The following is a 21,172-nucleotide window of genomic DNA, read 5'->3' on the forward strand; positions in this document are numbered from 1 at the left end:
CAAAATTGGTGGACGGTTTTCTTGGAAAAAGACTGTGCAACTGTAATCCTTCACACCAAATTCTCCATACATTGCACAACTATATTTGACAAATTAGAGGATTGTCTAATTAAAAAGAGCTTAGATTCTTTCCGCTGGTTTCTGCTGTTTGAAGACAGGATATCAACGCGTGTCGTCTCCCACAAAGGCTCTGTGGGAGCCGAAAAGTGTTGATATCCTGTCTTCAAACTGCAGAAATCAGCGGAAAGAATCTAAGCTCTTTTTTGAAAATATCTGAAAAATATCAGCATTAACACTCCTATAAGCGCAACAACAGAATTTGAGAGACTGCTAAAGTACATAATAACAGTGTACGGGTGGAGCGATAGGAGTGAACGAAGCTTGGAGCAATTTCAATTTCAAACAAGTGCGCGTACTATAATCTGACAACTAAGGAGCTGATTGGAGGGTAAGGAAATCCCTGGTTGGAGTCAGCTGTCCGCTTCAGTCTACGTGAACCCCGACAAACGGCGCAAGAAAAAAAACGGAGGACACCCTTGATGTAAGCACAGAGGCTAAGGTACCCTTAAAAACCACAGACATTACACATATATGTGAACAGGAATAACTGTGTAATAATTGGTGGAAAGCTATCACTTAATGTAACCCAATTTGTGTCTATCGGGTGAAGTATCACTGTTGTGACAATGTAGTGGATATAATTTTGAAACAGACAATTATTACTTATAGAAAGCGTTAGAAACCACATTAAATTTAAAACTGTTTAACTAACGCTATATATGCAAGAGAAACTCTGCAGAATAAATGAGATTGGAATGAATGTGAGTGGTAATTACGTCTATTGACTACTAAGAATTTTAAATATACTAGGTATATCTTAGAGTAAGTTTTTATTATTTTATAGTGACACCGGTGTCTATCAACAATATTATTACATTTTGATTGATACTGTTACTGTATACTTTAGAGTGTATAATAAATATATTGCTAAATAAACAGGAATAGTGTGAACGTTTTTTCAGAAGTCATAACAAAGTAGCTTTATTTTTTAGTTGTCTACTTATTTCTTAGTTGTGTACTTATGTATTGATTTATTGTAATCAAGCAGACTGCTGGTTGGCGCCTCCCACACTCTTTATCTGTTTTTCCATATACAACTATATTTGAGCTTTACTATAAGCTCCTTACCAGATGACACTATGGCCTCTATTTATCAAGCCATCAACTTACCTGCATTCGACGGCACCAATACGCTCGCCTAAGATCGCCTAACATCGCTGCCGCGGACCTGAATACGCTCTCTAAAGTTATCAAAAAAGCTGTCAAAACGCCGCGCACCAAGTATGGTGCGATGAGCAGCGGACTGTTGTTAACTAACAGTCATCGATCTCGCTGCTCTTCGGCTTTTTGACAGCTTTCTTGGTACCCTGTCACTAAACACCCACACTATACTATACTGTTTACCCCCTAAACCCCGCCACAACTCTAGTAAATGTTTTAACCCCTAAACCGCCACTCCCAGACCCCGCTGCACCTAAATAAAGTTATTAACCCCTAAACCGCCGCTCCCGGAGCCCACCGCCACCTACATTATACATATTAACCCCTAATCTTCCGCCCCCTATACCGCCGCCACCTACATAAAGTTATTAACCCCTATCCTGCCGCTCCCGGACCCCGCCGCAACTAAATAAAGTGTTTAACCCCTAAACTGCCGCTCCCAGAGCCCACTGCCACCTACATTATATTTATTAACCCCTAATCTGCCCCCCCTACACCGCCGCCACTATATTAAATGTATTAACCCCTAAACCTAAGTCTAACCCTAACACCCCCTAACTTAAATATAATTTAAATAAATCGAAATAAATTATTCCTATTTAAAACTAAATACTTACCTATAAAATAAACCCTAAGATAGCTACAATATAACTAATAGTTACATTGTAGCTATCTTAGGATTTATTTTTATTTTGCAGGCAACTTAGTATTTATTTTAACTAGGTACAATAGTTATTAACTATTTAATAACTACCTAGTTAAAATAAAGACAAATATACATGTAAAATAAAACCTAACCTAAGTTACAATTACACCTAACACTACACTATAATTAAATTAATTACCTACATTAACTACAATTAACTAAAATTATCTAAAGTACAAAAACAAACAAACACTAAATTACAGAAAATAATAAACAAATTACAATATTTTCAAACTAATTACACCTAATCTAATCCCCCTAACAAAATAAAAAAGCCCCCCAAAATAAAAAAAGCCCTACCCTACACTAAATTACAAATAGCCCTTAAAAGGGCTTTTTGCGGGGCATTGCCCCAAAGTAATCAGCTCTTTTACCTGAAAAAAAAGTACAATACCCCCCCAACATTAATACCCACCACCCACACACCCAACCCTACTCTAAAACCCACCCATTTCCCCCTTAAAAAAAACCTAACACTAACCCCTTGAAGATCACCCTACCTTGAGACGTCTTCACCCAACCGGGCCGAAGTCCTCATGAAGCCGAGCAGAAGTGGTCCTCCAGACGGGCAGAAGTCTTCATCCAAGCCGGGCAGAAGAGGTCCTCCAGACGGGCAGAAGTCTTCATCCAGGCGGCATCTTCTATCTTCATCCATCCGGCGCGGAGCGGCTCCATCTTCAAGACATCCGACGCGGAGCATCCTCTTCCATCGACGTCCAACTGAAGAATGAAGGTTCCTTTAAATGACATCATCCAAGATGGCGTCCCTTCAATTCCGATTGGCTGATAGAATTCTATCAGCCAATCAGAATTAAGGTAGGAAAAATCCTATTGGTTAATGCAATCAGCCAATAGGATTGAAGTTCAATCCTATTGGCTGATCCAATCAGCCAATAGAATGCAAGCTCAATCCTATTGGCTGATTAGATCAGCCAATAGGATTGAACTTTAATCCTATTGGCTGATTGCATCAACCAATAGGATTTTTCCTACCTTAATTCCGATTGGCTGATAGAATTCTATCAGCCAATCGGAATTGAAGGGACGCCATCTTGGATTACGTAATTTAAAGGAACCTTCATTCTTCAGTTGGACGTCGATGGAAGAAGGTGCTCCGAGTCGGATGTCTGGAAGATGGAGCCGCTCCGCGCCGGATGGATGAAGATAGAAGATGCCGCCTGGATGAAGACTTCTGCCCGTCTGGAGGACCTCTTCTGCCCGGCTTGGATGAAGACTTCTGCCCGTCTGGAGAACCACTTCTGCCCGGCTTCGTTGAGGACTTCAGCCCGGTTGGGTGAAGACGTCTCAAGGTAGGTTGATCTTCAAGGGGTTAGTGTTAGGTTTTTTTATGGGGGGATTGGGTGAGTTTTAGAGTAGGGTTGGGCGTGTGGGTGGTGGGTTTGTTGGGGGGGTATTGTACTTTTTTTTCAGGTAAAAGAGCTGATTACTTTGGGGCAATGCCCCGCAAAAAGCCCTTTTAAGGGCTATTTGTAATTTAGTATAGGGTAGGGCTTTTTTTATTTTGGGGGGCTTTTTTATTTTGTTAGGGGGATTAGATTAGGTGTAATTAGTTTAAAAATCTTGTAATTATTTTATTATTTTCTGTAATTTAGTGTTTTTTTTGTACTTTAGATAATTTTATTTAATTGTAAATAATTGTAGTTAATTTAGGGAATTAATTTAATTATAGTTTAGTGTTAGGTGTAATTGTAACTTAGGTTAGGTTTTATTTTACAGGTATATTTGTATTTATTTTAACTAGGTAGTTATTAAATAGTTAATGACTATTTAATAACTATTCTACCTAGTTAAAATAAATACAAAGTTGCCTGTAAAATAAAAATAAATCCTAAAATAGCTACAAGGTAACTATTAGTTATATTGTAGCTATCTTAGGGTTTATTTTATAGGTAAGTATTTAGTTTTAAATAGGAATAATTTGATTTATTTAAATTATATTTAAAGTTAGGGGGTGTTAGAGCTAGGGTTAGACTTAGGTTTAGGGGTTAATACATTTAATATAGTAGCGGTGGTGTAGGGGGGGCAGATTAGGGGTTAATAAATATAATGTATGCGGCGGCAGTGTAGGGGGGCAGATTAGGGGTTAATAAATATAATGTATGTGGCGGCGGTGTAGGGGGGGCAGATTAGAGGTTAATAAATATAATGTAGGTGGCGGTGGGCTCCGGGAGCAGCGTTATAAGGGTTAATAAGTATAAAGTAGGTGGCAGCGGTGTAGGGGGGGCAGATTAGGGGTGTTTAGACTTGGGGTGCATGTTAGGGTGTTAGGTGTAGACATTCCCATAGGAATCAATGGGATATCGGGCAGCAGCAAACATAAGCTCTCGCTGCTTTCCGACTCCCATTGATTCCTATGGCATCTGCCGCCTCCAGGGTGGTGGAGTGAAAACCAGGTACGCTGGGCCGGAAAAGTGCCGAGCGTACCTGCTAGTTATTTGAGAACTAGCAAAAGTAGTCAGATTGTGCCAAACTTGCGTTCGGAACATCTGGAGTGACGTAAGCATCAATCTATGTCGGGCTGAGTCCGGCGGATCGTATGTTACATCACTAAATTCTACTTTTGCCGGTCTGTAGGGTTTGATAACTAAGGCGAATCAGGCTCGCCACAAATACGCTGCGGAATTCCAGCGTATTTGTGGTTGACGGCTTGATAAATAGAGGCCTATGTCTCTCTTATGTTACATAGGATGTTCCCTGGCTCTTCCCCCCTGTGCTGGAGGGGGTGCTCGCAGACAGGTGACCCACTCCACATTTGGTGGGCCTGCCCAGTCATCAAACAGTTTTGGACAAAACTGAGTGCTCTTTGTCTCACTTTGAGATTGGTGGGGGACCTTCCCCACGAGGTTGCACTTCTCTACTTGAATCTTCAACGCCTCCCTTCCCTCCCACACACATCCTATTGATCACGATTCTGATGGCTGCAACGCTCCTAATCGCAAGAAATTCGAAAAAAAAACAATGCCCCACAATGGCAGGCCTTGATACACTTAATTTCTTACTTTAAGTCCATGGAAAACGACAAACAGACTTATATGCCCTGGTATGGGAGCCTTGGGAGAAGGTAGACGACTCTGAGATGCTCGCCCTATAATGAGGCAGGTATGCTTCTTGCTCTTCCCCGGGAGTAAAGAGGGGGGGCTCGCCTCTTCTCTGTGCCCCCCCTTTTTTCCCTCCCCCATATGTGTCCCACACCTCACCGATCAACTACGTTTTTGCTTTTAATATACTTGTTTCCAAATTTATACAACTGTAAACTGGCCCGACTGGGGCCTCATAGAATCCTTTCCTAGATCATAGGCCCTATGGCGGCTGGTTATTTATATGGTACACTTGTTTACTGTCATTCTCTCAGACCAACATCGTATAGTTTTATGAGGAATTTATCTCCTAACTAGTTTGTAGTGTACCCTATCAAGCCCAGGAAAGGCTATATATTTCACTAGCCCACCTCCTTAGCTCTATACGGCTACACGGGTTTAAGGGTGGCCCATTATTATTCTAGGAGGCTCATTTCAGTAAAGAAAAATATAAAAACGGAGGTTTCACTCATATTGGCCAAAACCCTGTTAGCTCCATAGGCAGCTAGGTCATTATGTCAATGCTTTGATATGATCCATATTCTACTTAGTTTTAAAATATGTTCAAGTTACGTGTTGTTTATACGAGTCTATCAGTGACCAGTTGTAATACAGATTCCATTTGCTTTACATATTTACTCAGGAAATAGTTTATTGACTAGCAACTTCTAGTGTCAGAACTCTACAACGCCAACTAATTATACTATTAATCCCTAAACCGACAAACCCCCACATCGTAATAAACCCAATTAACCCCTAAACCGCCAATCCTCCACATCACATCGCAATAAACCTAATTAACCTATTAATTCCTAAACCGCCAACCCCCCATAATGCAAATAACTTATTTAATTACTAAGCCCCTTAACCTTACACTCCCTAAATTAACCCCAATTACTACTAAATTACAATTAAAATAAAAAATCCTATCATTAAATTTACAAAAAATGAATCTAACATTACAAAAATTAAAAAGTCTAACATTACAGAAAAAAATAAACAAAATGATCAAAAATAAAATAAATAAATAATCCTAATCCCTATGAAAATAAAATCAAAATAAAAACACCCCCTAATCTAAACTACCAATAGCCATTAAAAGGTCCTTGTGTAGGGCATTGCCCTAAGTTAAACAGCTCTTTTATGTTTAAAAAAATACTAAAGTCCCCCCTAACAGTAAAACCCCCCACCCACCAAACCCTCCTAAAATAAAAAAAATAAACTACCCATTGCCCCTAAAGCGGCATTTGTATGGGCATTGCCCTTAAAGGGGTATCCAGCTCTTTTACTGCTCTTAAAAGGGCATTCAGCTCTTCAATTCAATCTTAAAAATAAAAAAATCCTAAATCTAACCCCCACATAGGTACTCACCGTTCCTGAAGTCCGGCGGAGAAGGTCTTCTTCCAGGTGGCTCCATCACCTTCTATCTTCATCCGGAGCGAAGGTGGTGCGGAGCGGAGGTGTGAAGCTGGCTTTCCCGATGTCCAGATCCTCTATGGCGGTCCTTAGCGGCGGTTCTCATCGGCAGTCCAAAGCGGCGTTGAGCTCCTCTTCATGCGATCATCCGCCGCACACTGAAGATTAAATGCAAGATTTATTGGGGTACCTTGCTTTCCTATTGGCTGAAATTTTGAAATTAGCCAATAGGATGAGAGCTACTGAAATCATATTGGCTAATTTGAACAGCCAATAGGATTTCAGTAGCTCTAATCCTATTGGCTCATTTCAAAATTTCAGCCAATAGGAATGCAAGGTACTTCATATTGAATGCGGTACCTTGCATTCAATCTTCAGTGTACGACGGAACACCACCGTCGAGGATCCATGCATCAGGGAAGACAGCTCTGCACCTCCACTCCACCTTCGTTCCAGGTGAAGATAGAAGATGATGGAGCCGCCTGAAAGAAGACTTTTTCTGCCGGACTTCAGGAATGGTGAGTACCTATTTGGGGCTTAGTTTTAGGCTTTTTTTTTAGATTATGGTTTAGATTAGGGTTTTTTGTGGGTTTTATTTTTTGTGGGGATTTTTTATAGGGGTATTAGTTTAGGTTTAAATGTTTTATTTTGGATAGTTTTTGGGGTTTTTTTGTGTGTAATTTTAGCTTTGGGGTTTGTAGTTTTTTAAATAGACTGCCCTCTGAGAAAAAGGTCAGTAACAGAGTATAAAAACACATTATATCACAAATTATGTGTTTATTTCTATTATTATACATATATTATTATCACATCTACAAACCTTTAAAATGCCTAAAGAAATACGCTTATCTAGATATGATTATCTGAGTTTATTATCTGATGGTTTAGTAATCTAAATCTTTATCTGGTGCATCTGCACTGCTGTACTAATCTGGGTCATCCAAATGTACATTGTATAGCTCTTAATCTTAATAATGTTTATAGGTGCAGTACTGACATTGAGAGGAAAATCTATACAAAAAAACATTTACACAATTCAAATAAAAAATTACAATCTCTCAAACAAAACATTTTTAAAAGCTTCAACCAAGGGAAATGGTAGGAGCCAAGTTACAAAATTGTGTTAGGAAACAAAATCCTAACCATACAGTGATGTCAAACACTAATAAAAATTAACATGTCAAATATAGAAGTTGGGGGATTTTGACGGTAATACATACCTATCTCGTATACACACACACCTACGGTATATACAGTATATACTATATAAATATATATATATATATATATATATATATATATACACACACAGTATATATATATATATATATATATATATATATAGATATATATATCCTAATCCCTGTTATTATAACTTGCAATGAATGAATGGTGGCAAGATTTATAGATATATGATATTTGTCTAAAAACAAGGGGATTTAATTAAAACACTCAATACATCAATTAATAAATAAAATGTACAGGGAGTGCAGAATTATTAGGCAAATGAGTATTTTGACCACATCATCCTCTTTATGCATGTTGTCTTACTAAAAGCTGTATAGGCTCGAAAAGCCTACTACCAATTAAGCATTTTAGGTGATGTGCATCTCTGTAATGAGAAGGGGTGTGGTCTAATTACATCAACACCCTATATCAGGTGTGCATAATTATTAGGCAACTTCCTTTCCTTTGGCAAAATGGGTCAAAAGAAGGACTTGACAGGCTCAGAAAAGTCAAAAATAGTGAGATATCTTGCAGAGGGATGCAGCACTCTTAAAATTGCAAAGCTTCTGAAGCGTGATCATCGAACAATCAAGCGTTTCATTCAAAATAGTCAACAGGGTCGCAAGAAGCGTGTGGAAAAACCAAGGCGCAAAATAACTGCCCATGAACTGAGAAAAGTCAAGCGTGCAGCTGCCAAGATGCCACTTGCCACCAGTTTGGCCATATTTCAGAGCTGCAACATCACTGGAGTGCCCAAAAGCACAAGGTGTGCAATACTCAGAGACATGGCCAAGGTAAGAAAGGCTGAAAGACGACCACCACTGAACAAGACACACAAGCTGAAACGTCAAGACTGGGCCAAGAAATATCTCAAGACTGATTTTTCTAAGGTTTTATGGACTGATGAAATAAGAGTGAGTCTTGATGGGCCAGATGGATGGGCCCGTGGCTGGATTGGTAAAGGGCAGAGAGCTCCAGTCCGACTCAGACGCCAGCAAGGTGGAGGTGGAGTACTGGTTTGGGCTGGTATCATCAAAGATGAGCTTGTGGGGCCTTTTCGGGTTGAGGATGGAGTCAAGCTCAACTCCCAGTCCTACTGCCAGTTTCTGGAAGACACCTTCTTCAAGCAGTGGTACAGGAAGAAGTCTGCATCCTTCAAGAAAAACATGATTTTCATGCAGGACAATGCTCCATCACACGCGTCCAAGTACCCCACAGCGTGGCTGGCAAGAAAGGGTATAAAAGAAGAAAATCTAATGACATGGCCTCCTTGTTCACCTGATCTGAACCCCATTGAGAACCTGTGGTCCATCATCAAATGTGAGATTTACAAGGAGGGAAAACAGTACACCTCTCTGAACAGTGTCTGGGAGGCTGTGGTTGCTGCTGCACGCAATGTTGATGGTGAACAGATCAAAACACTAACAGAATCCATGGATGGCAGGCTTTTGAGTGTCCTTGCAAAGAAAGGTGGCTATATTGGTCACTGATTTGTTTTTGTTTTGTTTTTGAATGTCAGAAATGTATATTTGTGAATGTTGAGATGTTATATTGGTTTCACTGGTAAAAATAAATAATTGAAATAAGTATATATTTGTTTTTTGTTAAGTTGCCTAATAATTATGCACAGTAATAGTCACCTGCACACACAGATATCCCCCTAAAATAGCTAAAACTAAAAACAAACTAAAAACTACTTCCAAAAATATTCAGCTTTGATATTAATGGGTTTTTTGGGTTCATTGAGAACATGATTGTTGTTCAATAATAAAATTAATCCTCAAAAATACGACTTGCCTAATAATTCTGCACTCCCTGTATAGCTGGCTGCTACATATTCTTGCAGGCTCCAAAAACTATGTGTATATTTGTTCCTGGTAATTGGAATTAAATCACCTGGAACAATACTTTCCCAGTCCACAAATTAAATGGATGTGCCAGATCTGGCCCACAAAAATGCCAACAAATGATCATGTAAAGAAATATTCACTAAGAAAATGCTGAACCACAAGGTCCTGTCAAATTCAAAGCCGATTCACCTAGAAGGTAATTGGGCTCTCTGTAAATCAGCATCTCACATTTTTGTACATGGAACACGGCTTTAAGACACAGTGAGCTGTTCTGAATCAGGACAAAAGACTGGAAATGTAAATGTATCTTATGTCTGATCTACACAGGGGTGTGGAAGAATGACAATTTATAAAAATATCTTTTATGTGTAATATAGATCGCAAGATGCACTATATAAACTCTAATTTGGACTGGTGGTGGTTTATCAGGTATATACATAAGAAACTCACTTCTACTTTGCACTGTAGTGTTCTTCCTTATCTAGTAACGGGAAATGAACAGATCTAGAACACATCTACAGACTCTATATAATTCTGAAATAATGAATAATTATTAATTGTTACTTACTAGAAGGATCATTGGCTTCTTCCATGTTGTTAGCCCTATTAAACCTGACAGAATAACCTAAAAAAAAAAGAAAAAATGTAAAAGGGCATTAGCTTAGTATGTAGATTTCATGTCCATAAGGTACAGTCATATTGATCACAGAACAATAAGTATTTCCCACAGTGTCTCTCAGCAGTTGTAATGTTAAAGGGACATTAAACCCAAAAAAACATTCTTCGTGCTTCAGATAGGACATACAATTTTAAACAACTTTCCAATTTACTTCTTTTATCTAATTGTCTTCCTTCTCTTGGTACGCTTTGTTGAAGAAGCAGAAATGCATTACTGGGAGTATTGTGTGACTCAATTACATGAGGCATATATCTGCAGCAACCAATAAGCAGCGCCTGAGCCTACCTAGGTATCCTTTTCTGCAAAGGATACCAAGAGAACAAAATAAATTAGATTGTGAAAGAAAAAATGTGGGTTTCATGTCCCTTTAAACCTCACTAAATAAAGTAAAAACACATGAAAAGTGTGCTGTGCTTTTTTCTTTTCCCTTGAGATACATGCATGAAGTGAATATCACATGTAATCCTGTTCTAATGACTCTTCTGCACCCTCATTTTCATCCATTTTCCTTTCAAATAGCTGGTTGTCCCAAACCTTTGATTCATTTTTCTTCCACATTTTTGCACCCCATCACTGCTCATTATTATCCATTTTGGGGTTTAGTGGATAAGGTCTCAAGACTGGCTTCCGATGTGCTGCTAAGAAACAATGAATCTATTAAACTATATTCCAATTTACACCATAAAAAGACACTAACGTCAAAATTAAATGATCATGTTTAAGACAACTGCTTTTATCAAAAATGTGCTTTGTTTGCTTGGTATCTTTTGTTGAAATGTAAACCAAGGTAGGCTGATAAGAGCTTAGGAGCATGCATATGCATTTAGCATTTCATAGCAGTAGTGTTTTCAACAATGTTTAACATTGCTATAGACTGCTGCCAGTTGGTGAAAGAGACGTGCACACTCCTAAGCTCACTTAGTATTACACTTTAACTAAGGATACCATGAGAAATATGCGAAATTAATAAAAGAAGTAAATAAGAAAGCCGTTTTAAATGTCAAGCTCTATCAATTCATTTAAATTGAATTTGAACTTTAATGTCCCTTTAAGCTGTTATGGTTATAGGACAGTTTTCTGTAATTATGATGCTAGATAATTAAAGAATTTAAAAGCTACCAAATTAATATCACAGTTTCAAATAATGGACATTCAGTTGTTTTTTTACAACCACCTTTTACTTAGCACTTTCTCTAGAGCGCTAACTGCGCTAGTGGTAAACCTTTTGCGCAATTCAGGTTGTGCTGGTATTAAAGGGACATTAAACACTACATACATGCTAGATAGAATGATGCATTCAAAGAAAAGATTAGTCCATGAATAACATGTAGATGTATTTTTTAAAGTTTCATAAGTTGTTTAAAAAGTGACAAAATAAGTGTAAAGTTTTAGTGTCTATAAAACACTGGGAGCTGCCATGTTGTAACTTGTGTTACCTTCTCTGCTGTGGCCAATTAGGGACATTTATACATAGGTCATTAGAGTGTGCAGCCAATGGTTGTGCTGGATTTAACAGTGTTCTGCACTTCCATTTCTAACAGGAACTGAAAAGCTCACAATTTCAGAATGGAATTACAGGCAAAGAGGAGAAAATAAATAATGAAAGTATATTGCAGAGTTGTTTTATTATATACAATTTATAATTTTATATTACCATCTCAAAGTGTTTAGTGTCCCTTTAAGAGTGGAAAGTAATAACTGATTGCACCAGTGCTAACTAGTCTGGCGCAAAAAGCCTAAATTACAATATTGCTAGCGCGATAACCTACTGCCCCATAGAAGTCAAAGCTTTAATTTCATTTTATTGGCTGATTTGAATTTGAACATTCAAATCAACCAATAGGAATGCAAGGGTACCCCTATATAAAAGGAGTACCTTGCATTCCAAATTCAGCTTGCGGCTGGGGACTGCTTGAAGAGGACCTCTGTGTTTAAGCTCAGAAGATGAAGACCAACACCGCCACCTCCATGGACACCGCCGGGATGAAGATAAGAAGATGAATGAAGGACCACTGCAGGGATCAAGATGGAGCGCCACCACTACCATCGTGGGGTTTAGAAGTAGTTTTTTTTGGGGGCGGGTTATATTTTTTTTTATTTTTTAGATTAGGGTTTTTATTTTCATTATGGGCAGCAAGAGTGAAATGCCCTTTTAAGGGAAATGCCCAGCTAAATGCCCTTTTCAGGGCACTTTTTAAATTTGATTTTTTTGTGTGGGGCTATTGTTAGAGGGTTTTTTTTCCCAGAAAAAGAGCGAGATCACTTTAGGGCCATGTTCTACAAAAGAAGGGCTATTTGTAGATTAGTTTTACAATAGAGTTTTTTTTTTAATTTTGGGGTATTGGAAAAGGCATAAATATTTTTCTGTGGTAATTTCTTTGTTATTTTTTGTAATAGTAGTTTTTTTTTTTTTTTTTTAGTAATGGTAGGGCTTTTATTTTTAAAGTAATGTTATTTTTTGGTCATGTTAGGATTTTTATTTTAATAGTAATGTAAGGTATTTGTGTTTTAATACTAATGTTAGGTTTTATTATTTTAATTTCACAGGTATGTTTTTTTAAAGATAGTTAGGGTTTTTTGTTAATGGTTGGTTAGTGAATTTGGCCATAAGAGGGCACCTAGGTGTAGCAGCGTTACACACTCAGCAGCAAGCGAAGGGAGAGACTTGATTCAGATAGAACATACAATATAAAAAAACTTGGGGACGCTTCCGAGCGGCTGCCAAAATGGCTGACTTACTTTGTAGCTGGGAAGACAAGTTGGTTAATCCACTGCATATCAATGGATAGAGACACCATCCAACCTTAGTTTATATTGCTAGTGATTAAGCTACCTTTGATGCTCACTTTGAACTATATTGGTGCCTATCTTTCCCACTCAGGGTACCAGAACAGCGAGATCTACAGCGGCCATGCACCTGTACCTGAGGCCTTGCCTAACACCCCCCCCCCCCCCCCCCCGTCAATCCAGGTAAAACAGCCACTAAGAGCTGCAATACTTCTCACTGCAAATGGAGAAGCAGAAATTAGAAGAAACAATGCTACATATGGTGGGAGAACACTTTCGGAACCTTCACCTGCTAATCAACGGGTGTTTTGACAGAATCTCAAACCTACCCAGACAGGAGAATACTAGATCACCAGTTCCCTGGCAGATTGCCTCTCAAATTATTCCGGGAGAGCTGCCCTTGACAAGAGATGAAAGGGGTGAGAAGGTAAGGTCTGATATCGTTCCGGTGCAGACAGGAGATCCAGGGACGAAGAACGAGCCCTTCCCTATAACCTCTAACATAAAGGACGGGAGGCAGGCTCACCCCGACAGAAAGGATGTTGTGACCCAAGCAGTTGGATCGGAGAATGAGCAAGATGTTAGGCCTACTGAGCCTGCAGAGCTGTCACTGACGCCAGTAGTTGCGAAACTGGGCCATGAAGCACACACAAGGAGGATACAGGCCATGCTAGATTTTGATCCAGACTTTCCACAACTTACAACTGGGGAGACTGGAGGTAGCAGGGGAAGCCTCTGTCTCCACATCCATACATCTCCAGCGTTTTTCTTCAACCTACCCAGTGAAAGCTTGACGCACTGGAAATCCAGAATACGATTAATTTAAACCAACAATACAATAGAGGATAAGAGAGTGCCTACCTAGGTCAACATTTTCAGACAGAACGGTTATTGGTAAAGTTTTATTCCCACTTAACGTCCTCTATTACTAGCTGCCTGATGTTCAACCTCTGCCCTTCAGATGATGACCTTAGGGTCTGATTTGCGGACAATAGCAGAGACTCTTAATAAGATCTGTTATATCTCTTATGCCCTGACGACGGTCATGTTTATCTTGAATGTTTTAATATACGTTATGCTATAGTTTATTCAGCTACTGTCAGTTATGCTGTTTTCAGAAAATATACACTACTCTAACCTCCTAACCTTTACTAGTTCACATTGGGAATATATAAAGTTAATGCAATGCTTACTTATTAGGTTGTTATATTAATATATTAATTGCTGTAGTTAACCCTGAGATGCAATTTTTTACTATTACTGCTGCCTGCAACGCTAGAGCTAGGTCATATATAATATTTTTGCACCGCTCATTGATTGAAGCTCCTACACATTTGGATATAGCTCTCTCCTAGTTGCACCCAAATAGGTTTGCTAGACCTATACTGATATAGCCTAATTTAATTGCCTATGCTTGGGGGCCCCGTTGTCTGCATCCGAGACATAGGGTTACGACAGGCTTGAACTACTCGATGTAAAGGCTTCATTATAGCGTACAAAATCTACCACCCATACACTTTCCACCCTTGAGACGAAAAAAAGATGCCTCTATTAAGGTATCATATTCCAAATAGATTTTGGATAGACAGGTTATATCAAAATTAGAACCCATAGCTTTCAACATTCTGCAAATCTGCAATTCTTTGTGAGCTGTATAAACCTCTATCATCGCTCTAACCAGAGCAGTATGGTTCCAACATCTTATACTACAATAAATACACCAGGATCATCACTGAGCGCAAAAACAGACAATCATATCGCCTCTGGAATTAACCATACCTATATAATATTCCCATCTTTACCCCCTAGACGTAGTCTACTCAGATAATTCTGCCCTAATGAGTACAGCCTATAATAACTATTCTATTTTTGCAATTATTTTTGCCTCTCCCTACTAATCTGCTCTACACTTATCGCTAACCTCACCTCTTCATAAAGGTTAACGCAAGATTAATTAGTTTCTGCATGCTTACATATACCAATAGTTAAGTGCTACCACTCCACTGGATAATATACTATCACAAATTTGTATATTCAGAGTTAGTTATAGGCCAATACTATATGCATCAATAGATTTCTAAAAGCCCTTGGAAAAGGTTATTTAAAACCTCATGTGTTCTATTTGCTAAAGCTATAGTTACATTTCTATAAGTGCTCTTTCTAAAACTCCTAGGGGTTCTGGAGTGGCCTGTTTAAATTATATAGTGTTACCTTAGAGTGTGGTATTCACTATAATGCTATATATAATGATTTTCAAATATTTCTAGAGGCCCAAAAGAGGCCTGAGCAGTCTGAATAATATCCCTCCTACTGAGTCGATGTAATGTGTTCTGAAGTCCAAAAGTGGCTTCCATCTGGGCGGGGGATATATCTTTCACACTTAACATAAAAGGAAAATCTTAGTAAAACCAAGGTGATCAATAGTGACACTTTTTGTGGACTGTTTGTCAAACATTGCTCTATGCTGTTCTTAGGCTCCTGCTTTGTTTTGCCTTTAGAAGCTTATATTTGAGCCATTCAAGTCTTCTGTATGATAAGATTGTAATGCCTCTTGTACTGCATATTGTCTTTCTTCATATTTTTTGGGGGGTTAACTTAGGGGGTGTTAGGTTAGTGGGTTATCTTGTGTTGGGGGGCTGGCGGTTTAGGGGTTAATAGTGTAAAGATGTAGATTGCTATGTGGGGTGGTGGCGGTTTAGGGGTTTGTAGTGTTGTTAAGTCCAACAGTTTTATCCTGACAAACTCTTTATGCGACCTTTCAGGACGCGTAAAAATTTGAGTTTGAGTAGTAAATGTTATTGCATTTGCAGGATTGCATTTACTTTCAACTTGTAATACGAGCGCATATTATCGCTCTATACTACCCATAGAAAATATGTGGAGCATTAATTACCGCAAGTTCGCACAAACGAATCAGCAGTAATTTAAACAGCGTGCCACTTGTAATATAGATTTGAGGGTAAAGAACACAGCGATCTCAATAACATTCCTAGCTCTAGAGATAGCGCTCCATTTGTAATCTAGCCCTTTACGTAGGGTGACCATATTGCCGCTTTAAAAAAGGAACATATGAGAAATACATATATCAGGGCTGTTTAAAGACATGTTTTGAATAATGTTCCATTATAAGAACCCTGGCATATGTATTTGTCATATGTGTCCCTTTTTAAAGCGGCAATATGGTCACCCTACCTTTACGGGAATATCAGAGATTTTATTAATTTAACATTAGATTTATGTAAGGAAAAATGTTTATGTCTATTATCACAAATACATTCTGTTTTATACAAATGATAGTCATTATAATCTTAATTCTAAAAAAAAATATCTGACAAAATATGGTGGATTTTTGTCTAATGTTGTCCTTTTCACCATATAATGAGTTAAATTAAAATGAACTCACACTTTTCTCCAAGTAACCTGTTTTTACAGCAATCTATGCTTCATCAAGAGTAAGGTACAGCTAGCAGAGTAATAATCCTTTCCTGCTGAGTGATGAGGAACATTAATTCTGTAAATTCAAACTCTTGCAGCAGAGTTTGTAGCTCTGAAAAATTAGCAGGAAAAGTCTGAATGGAGAAACAAATTATAATCCTATATTTTTAGTCTAAGGAAAACAAAATAAGCATCTTAGTTTTATTAGTATATATATTTGTACAATGTCAACAAATTCCACAGTGCATAAAGTATAGCCTTTAAAGGGGAAATCTAAAAATGTTACTTTGCATATTTCGGCTCTTGCAGGAGCCTTTTTTTAAATGGAGGCCGTATAGACATGGAGGCCTCCGTTTGAAAAAGGCTCCTGCGAGAGCCGAAACGTTATGGGTTAAGGCCCTTGTTTCTTTGCGTCTGTCCATAAAAGTCTTTGGATTATACTCCTGTGTTGTCTGCTTCTTTTTGGGTATTCCTTCATCGCTTATGCCTGGCATTACTTGGATGGCATGTTCTTAGATTTCAGCAGAGCACCAGGTGGATGTAATTGATGTTGTGTGCTGTTTCCGTACATATATATATATATATATATATATATATATATATATATATATATATATATATATATAATTAATATTTCTGAAGCAGCACTCTCAATGGGACTATATTAATGAAAAACACAAATTAAGTGCTAGCAGTGACAATCATAATGTAAAAAATATACCATATTAAGAAAGGGCTTATGATAAATATACAATAAGCCAAAGCGTGACCAAGGCTGCACAGAAAACTGTTCATTTATGTATAGAACAGTGTAAAACAGGGGCAGTGAAAATAAACCACTGGAAACCACTCACTGGGAGCACATATTAAATATGTAAAGCAGAGTAATGACAAACAGCTTAAAGTGAAGGTCTAATTGGATGAATTAGTGCCCGGTTTTTAATAAACCTATTAAAACCAAGGGCACTTTATTTCATTAAAATTGACATTTCACTCCTTTTCTTCAAAAACTTACCTTTAATCCTGAATGCCGCTCCAACTATTCCCCCGGCCGTCAGAAGCCTCTTCTTACGTCAGAAATGACTAATCCGGATTCCTCCAGTCCCGGCTTTCCCCCCAGGGGGATCATGGCCTGATGCAACGCCGTGATTGGAGGAAGCCGGATTTGTCATTTTGGACCCGCAAAGGGGACTTGCGATGGGCAGAGGAAGCGCTGCAGCGGCTGACAGAGTTAAAATGTAGGTTTTTGAAGAAAAGGAGTGAAATGTCAATTTTGATGAATTAAAGTGCCCTTGTTTTTAATAGGTTTATTAAAAATTGACCTTCACTTTAAGTCAAAATAACTAACAACATTGTCTCCATAGCATAAGGGCCCTTTCTTATACAATTGTGTTACATTCAAAGGAAAGGAGAACACACAGTCTCTTAATGAGCTGAGGGTACTCAGTGCTTTCGCACACCCTACAAAGTTGCTTTCCAGAAAATCCACAACATAGAAAGAGTTCATGCGGCTTTATTCTGAGCACATAGTGCAACTGCACGCTCAGATAACTTAACCAGACCTTATGTCAGAAGGCAACAGTCCTGCACTGGTAAACCCAGGGAGGATTCACTTACGCATCCAGAGCTTCCCAAACGAACGGGTCTGTCATTTCAAATCTAGACCTGTATTGTTGATTGCGCTGTCAAACATAGGTTTATGACCCGTTAACAATGCCGACTGCACTGCATTAAAGACTTGCTGTTTGTTCACGATAACTTCTGTGCTGTGTGTGGGTCGCTTACTTCCAAACTCATGTGTTTAACCATTCCAGGCTACCAAACACTATCCAGAGACATGGAGGGACACGGTACACAGCAAAGCATCTATTGCTCACACCTGTGAGTACTCCACTGCGGTCTGATGACGCGTTTCGCCCCTCCCCTTTTGTGTTTACACGGGGCTTCGTCAGATACCACATGTAATGACACTCCTTCCTTAAATAGCGTGTCATCCTTTTTCTTAAAGGCAAACATACATTGTTGCTACAAAAACATAATGTTGCAACTTAAACATATCTATTGCCTAAAAATTGAGCATGGCCTTTAAATTAGACTCAATTATATCTATTAATATACAAATCACTTATTTACAGAAACTGACTTTATTACATTAAACATTAACCCTTAATGGATTACTTTCAACATTCTTTACCATCATACCAGATAAAATTGCTTATTAAGAAATAGAAGACTCCTGTAATACTTTGGCAAAATGTTTAAAGAAAACTTGCATATTCAATTTTTTCATTTAAACCTCCAGGTGTTAGTGTGTGTAAAACATGTATCCACTTTGCCTCCTTCTGGAGTAACACTCGGTCAATATTACCTCCTCTCCTTCTATTCTTAACATGTTCAATACCAATCACTGATACATCATCCATGCTTGATGCATGTTTCTCAAGAAAATGTCTGCCTATGGGGCTATCAATGTTGCCATTTTTAATATCATTACTATGCTTCCTAATTCTCTCTTTTATTTCTCTTGTGGGTTTACCCACATAGAAACGGGGGCATGAGCAGTAAAGGAGATAGATCACCCCTGTGGTATTGCAGGTAATCCATTGTTTGATTTTTAACACATGATTTACATCTGTAAAAAATGTCTTAGTTTTTTTCAAACTACTGCAATACACACATTTCCCACAGGGGTGGCATCCTACTCTAGGTTGTGCAGCTGTTAACCAGTTCTTTACAGGGGTACCTTTCTCATACTCACTGTGGACTAAACTATCTCTCAGGCTTATTGCCCTTTTTGCTGTTAATAATGGATATTCTGAAATGATTCCTTCAAGGGAACGGTCTGCCTGAAGAATATGCCAGTTTTTATTAAGGATAGTTCTACTCTTTCCCCAGTGTCAATTAAATTTAGTGATAATCCTAACTGGACTATCTTCTATCTTTTGTTTCTCTTTAAACAGAAGATCCTGCCTAGAGCTTTTCCTAGCTCTTATCCATGCTCGCTTTATCTGCCTATTTGAATATCCCCTTTCTTTGAATCTATTCGCCATCTCTCCAGCTTGTTTTTCAAAAGATGCCTCTGTGGAACAGTTCCTTTTAAGTCTCAAGAACTGCCCCGTGGGAATGCCATCTTTTAACGCTTGTGGGTGATAACTTTGTGCATGCAACAAGTTATTTGTTGCAGTGGCTTTCCTATATACTTCTGTACTTAGGCCGGTTTTATGTTTTTTGATTAGAAGATTTAAAAATGAAGCTTCTACTTTGTTAACCTCATATGTGAGAAATATATTGAGAGAATTCATATTCAAGAGACCAACAGAATTTCAACACTGCCTTCCCACAATATGAAGACATCATCCACATATTTGAGCCGCAGTGCCACATATGCTTCCACCCACTCATTGAGTCTACCAAAGACCTCTTGTTGTTCCCATAGGCCCAAATGCAGACATGCATAGGTTGGAGCACATGTGGCACCCATGGCTGTACCTCTCTGCTGGCAAAAAGTTTTCCATAAAAGGTAGAAATATTGTTCTTGAGAACAAATTCCAGTAATTTTATAACGAATGAGGAATGTTTTTCATAGCTTTCACCTCTAGTATCCAAAAAGTCTTTAAGACCAGCCTGATGGGGGATAGACAAATATAAGGACTCCACGTCCAAAGTCACCAAGAGAGTATTCTCACTTACACTCACACTGTATAACCTTTGTAAAATCTCACTTGTATCTCTGACATAGGATGGCATTGATGTCAGAAATGGCTTTAAAAAGAAGTCCACATATTTACTGACATTTTCAGTAGGGCCTCCTATGTCAGAGATAATGGGTCGCCCTGGAGGCTTTTCCAAATTTTTATGCAATTAAGGTATACAGAATGTAGGGAGGATCGGGAATTTACGATACATAAATTGATGTTCTTTGGAAGAGATCAAACCTTCTCTTAAGGCATCATTGAGGATGAACAAGAGTTCATTGAATGATTTTTCATATTTGTCCCTCTCAATCTGGATATACTGCTGAGGATCTCTTAACCGTCTCATAGCCTCATCTAAGTAAAGAGTTGTATCCATGATGACAACATTTCCTCATGCCCCCATTTCTATGTGGGTAAAGCACAAGAGAAATAAAAGAGAGAATTAGGGAGCATAGGAATGATATTAAAAATGGCAACATTGATAGTAGCCCCATAGGCAGACATTTTCTTGAGAAACATGCATCAAGCATGGATGATGTATCAATGATTGGTATTGAACATGTTAAGAATAGAAGGAGAGGAGGTAATATTGACCGAGTGTTACTCCAGAAGGAGGCAAAGTGGATATATGTTTTACACAAACTAACACCAGGAGGTTTAAATGAAAAAATTGAATATGCAAGTTTTCTTTAAACATTTTGCCAAAGTATTACAGGAGTCTTCTATTTCTTAATAAGCAATTTTATCTGGTATGATGGTAAAGAATGTTGAAAGTAATCCATCAAGGGTTAATATTTAATGTAATAAAGTCAGTTTCTGTAAATAAGTGATTTGTATATTAATAGATATAATTTGAAGGCCATGCTCAATTTTTAGGCAATAGACATTTAAGTTGCAACATTTTTTTTTTAGCAACAATGTATGATGACACGCTATTTAAGGAAGGAGTGTCATTACAAGCGGTATCTGACGAAGCCCGGTGTAAACCCAAAAGGGGA

General features: G+C 38.3%; 1 protein-coding gene across 2 annotated transcripts in view; it reads right to left on the reverse strand.

The window, feature by feature from the left end:
* The window catches only part of ENTREP1 (endosomal transmembrane epsin interactor 1), a 353,321-nt gene that overhangs the window by 286,445 nt on the left and 45,704 nt on the right, over positions 1-21,172 (reverse strand). For both annotated transcript variants that reach the window (XM_053702522.1, XM_053702521.1), the window contains exon 2: positions 10,147-10,203. In XM_053702522.1, coding sequence (XP_053558497.1) covers positions 10,147-10,203 — 57 coding nt within the window. The remainder of the gene's footprint in view (positions 1-10,146; positions 10,204-21,172) is intronic.

This window comes from Bombina bombina, chromosome 2, assembly GCF_027579735.1.
Source record: "Bombina bombina isolate aBomBom1 chromosome 2, aBomBom1.pri, whole genome shotgun sequence".
Lineage (NCBI taxonomy): Eukaryota > Metazoa > Chordata > Amphibia > Anura > Bombinatoridae > Bombina > Bombina bombina.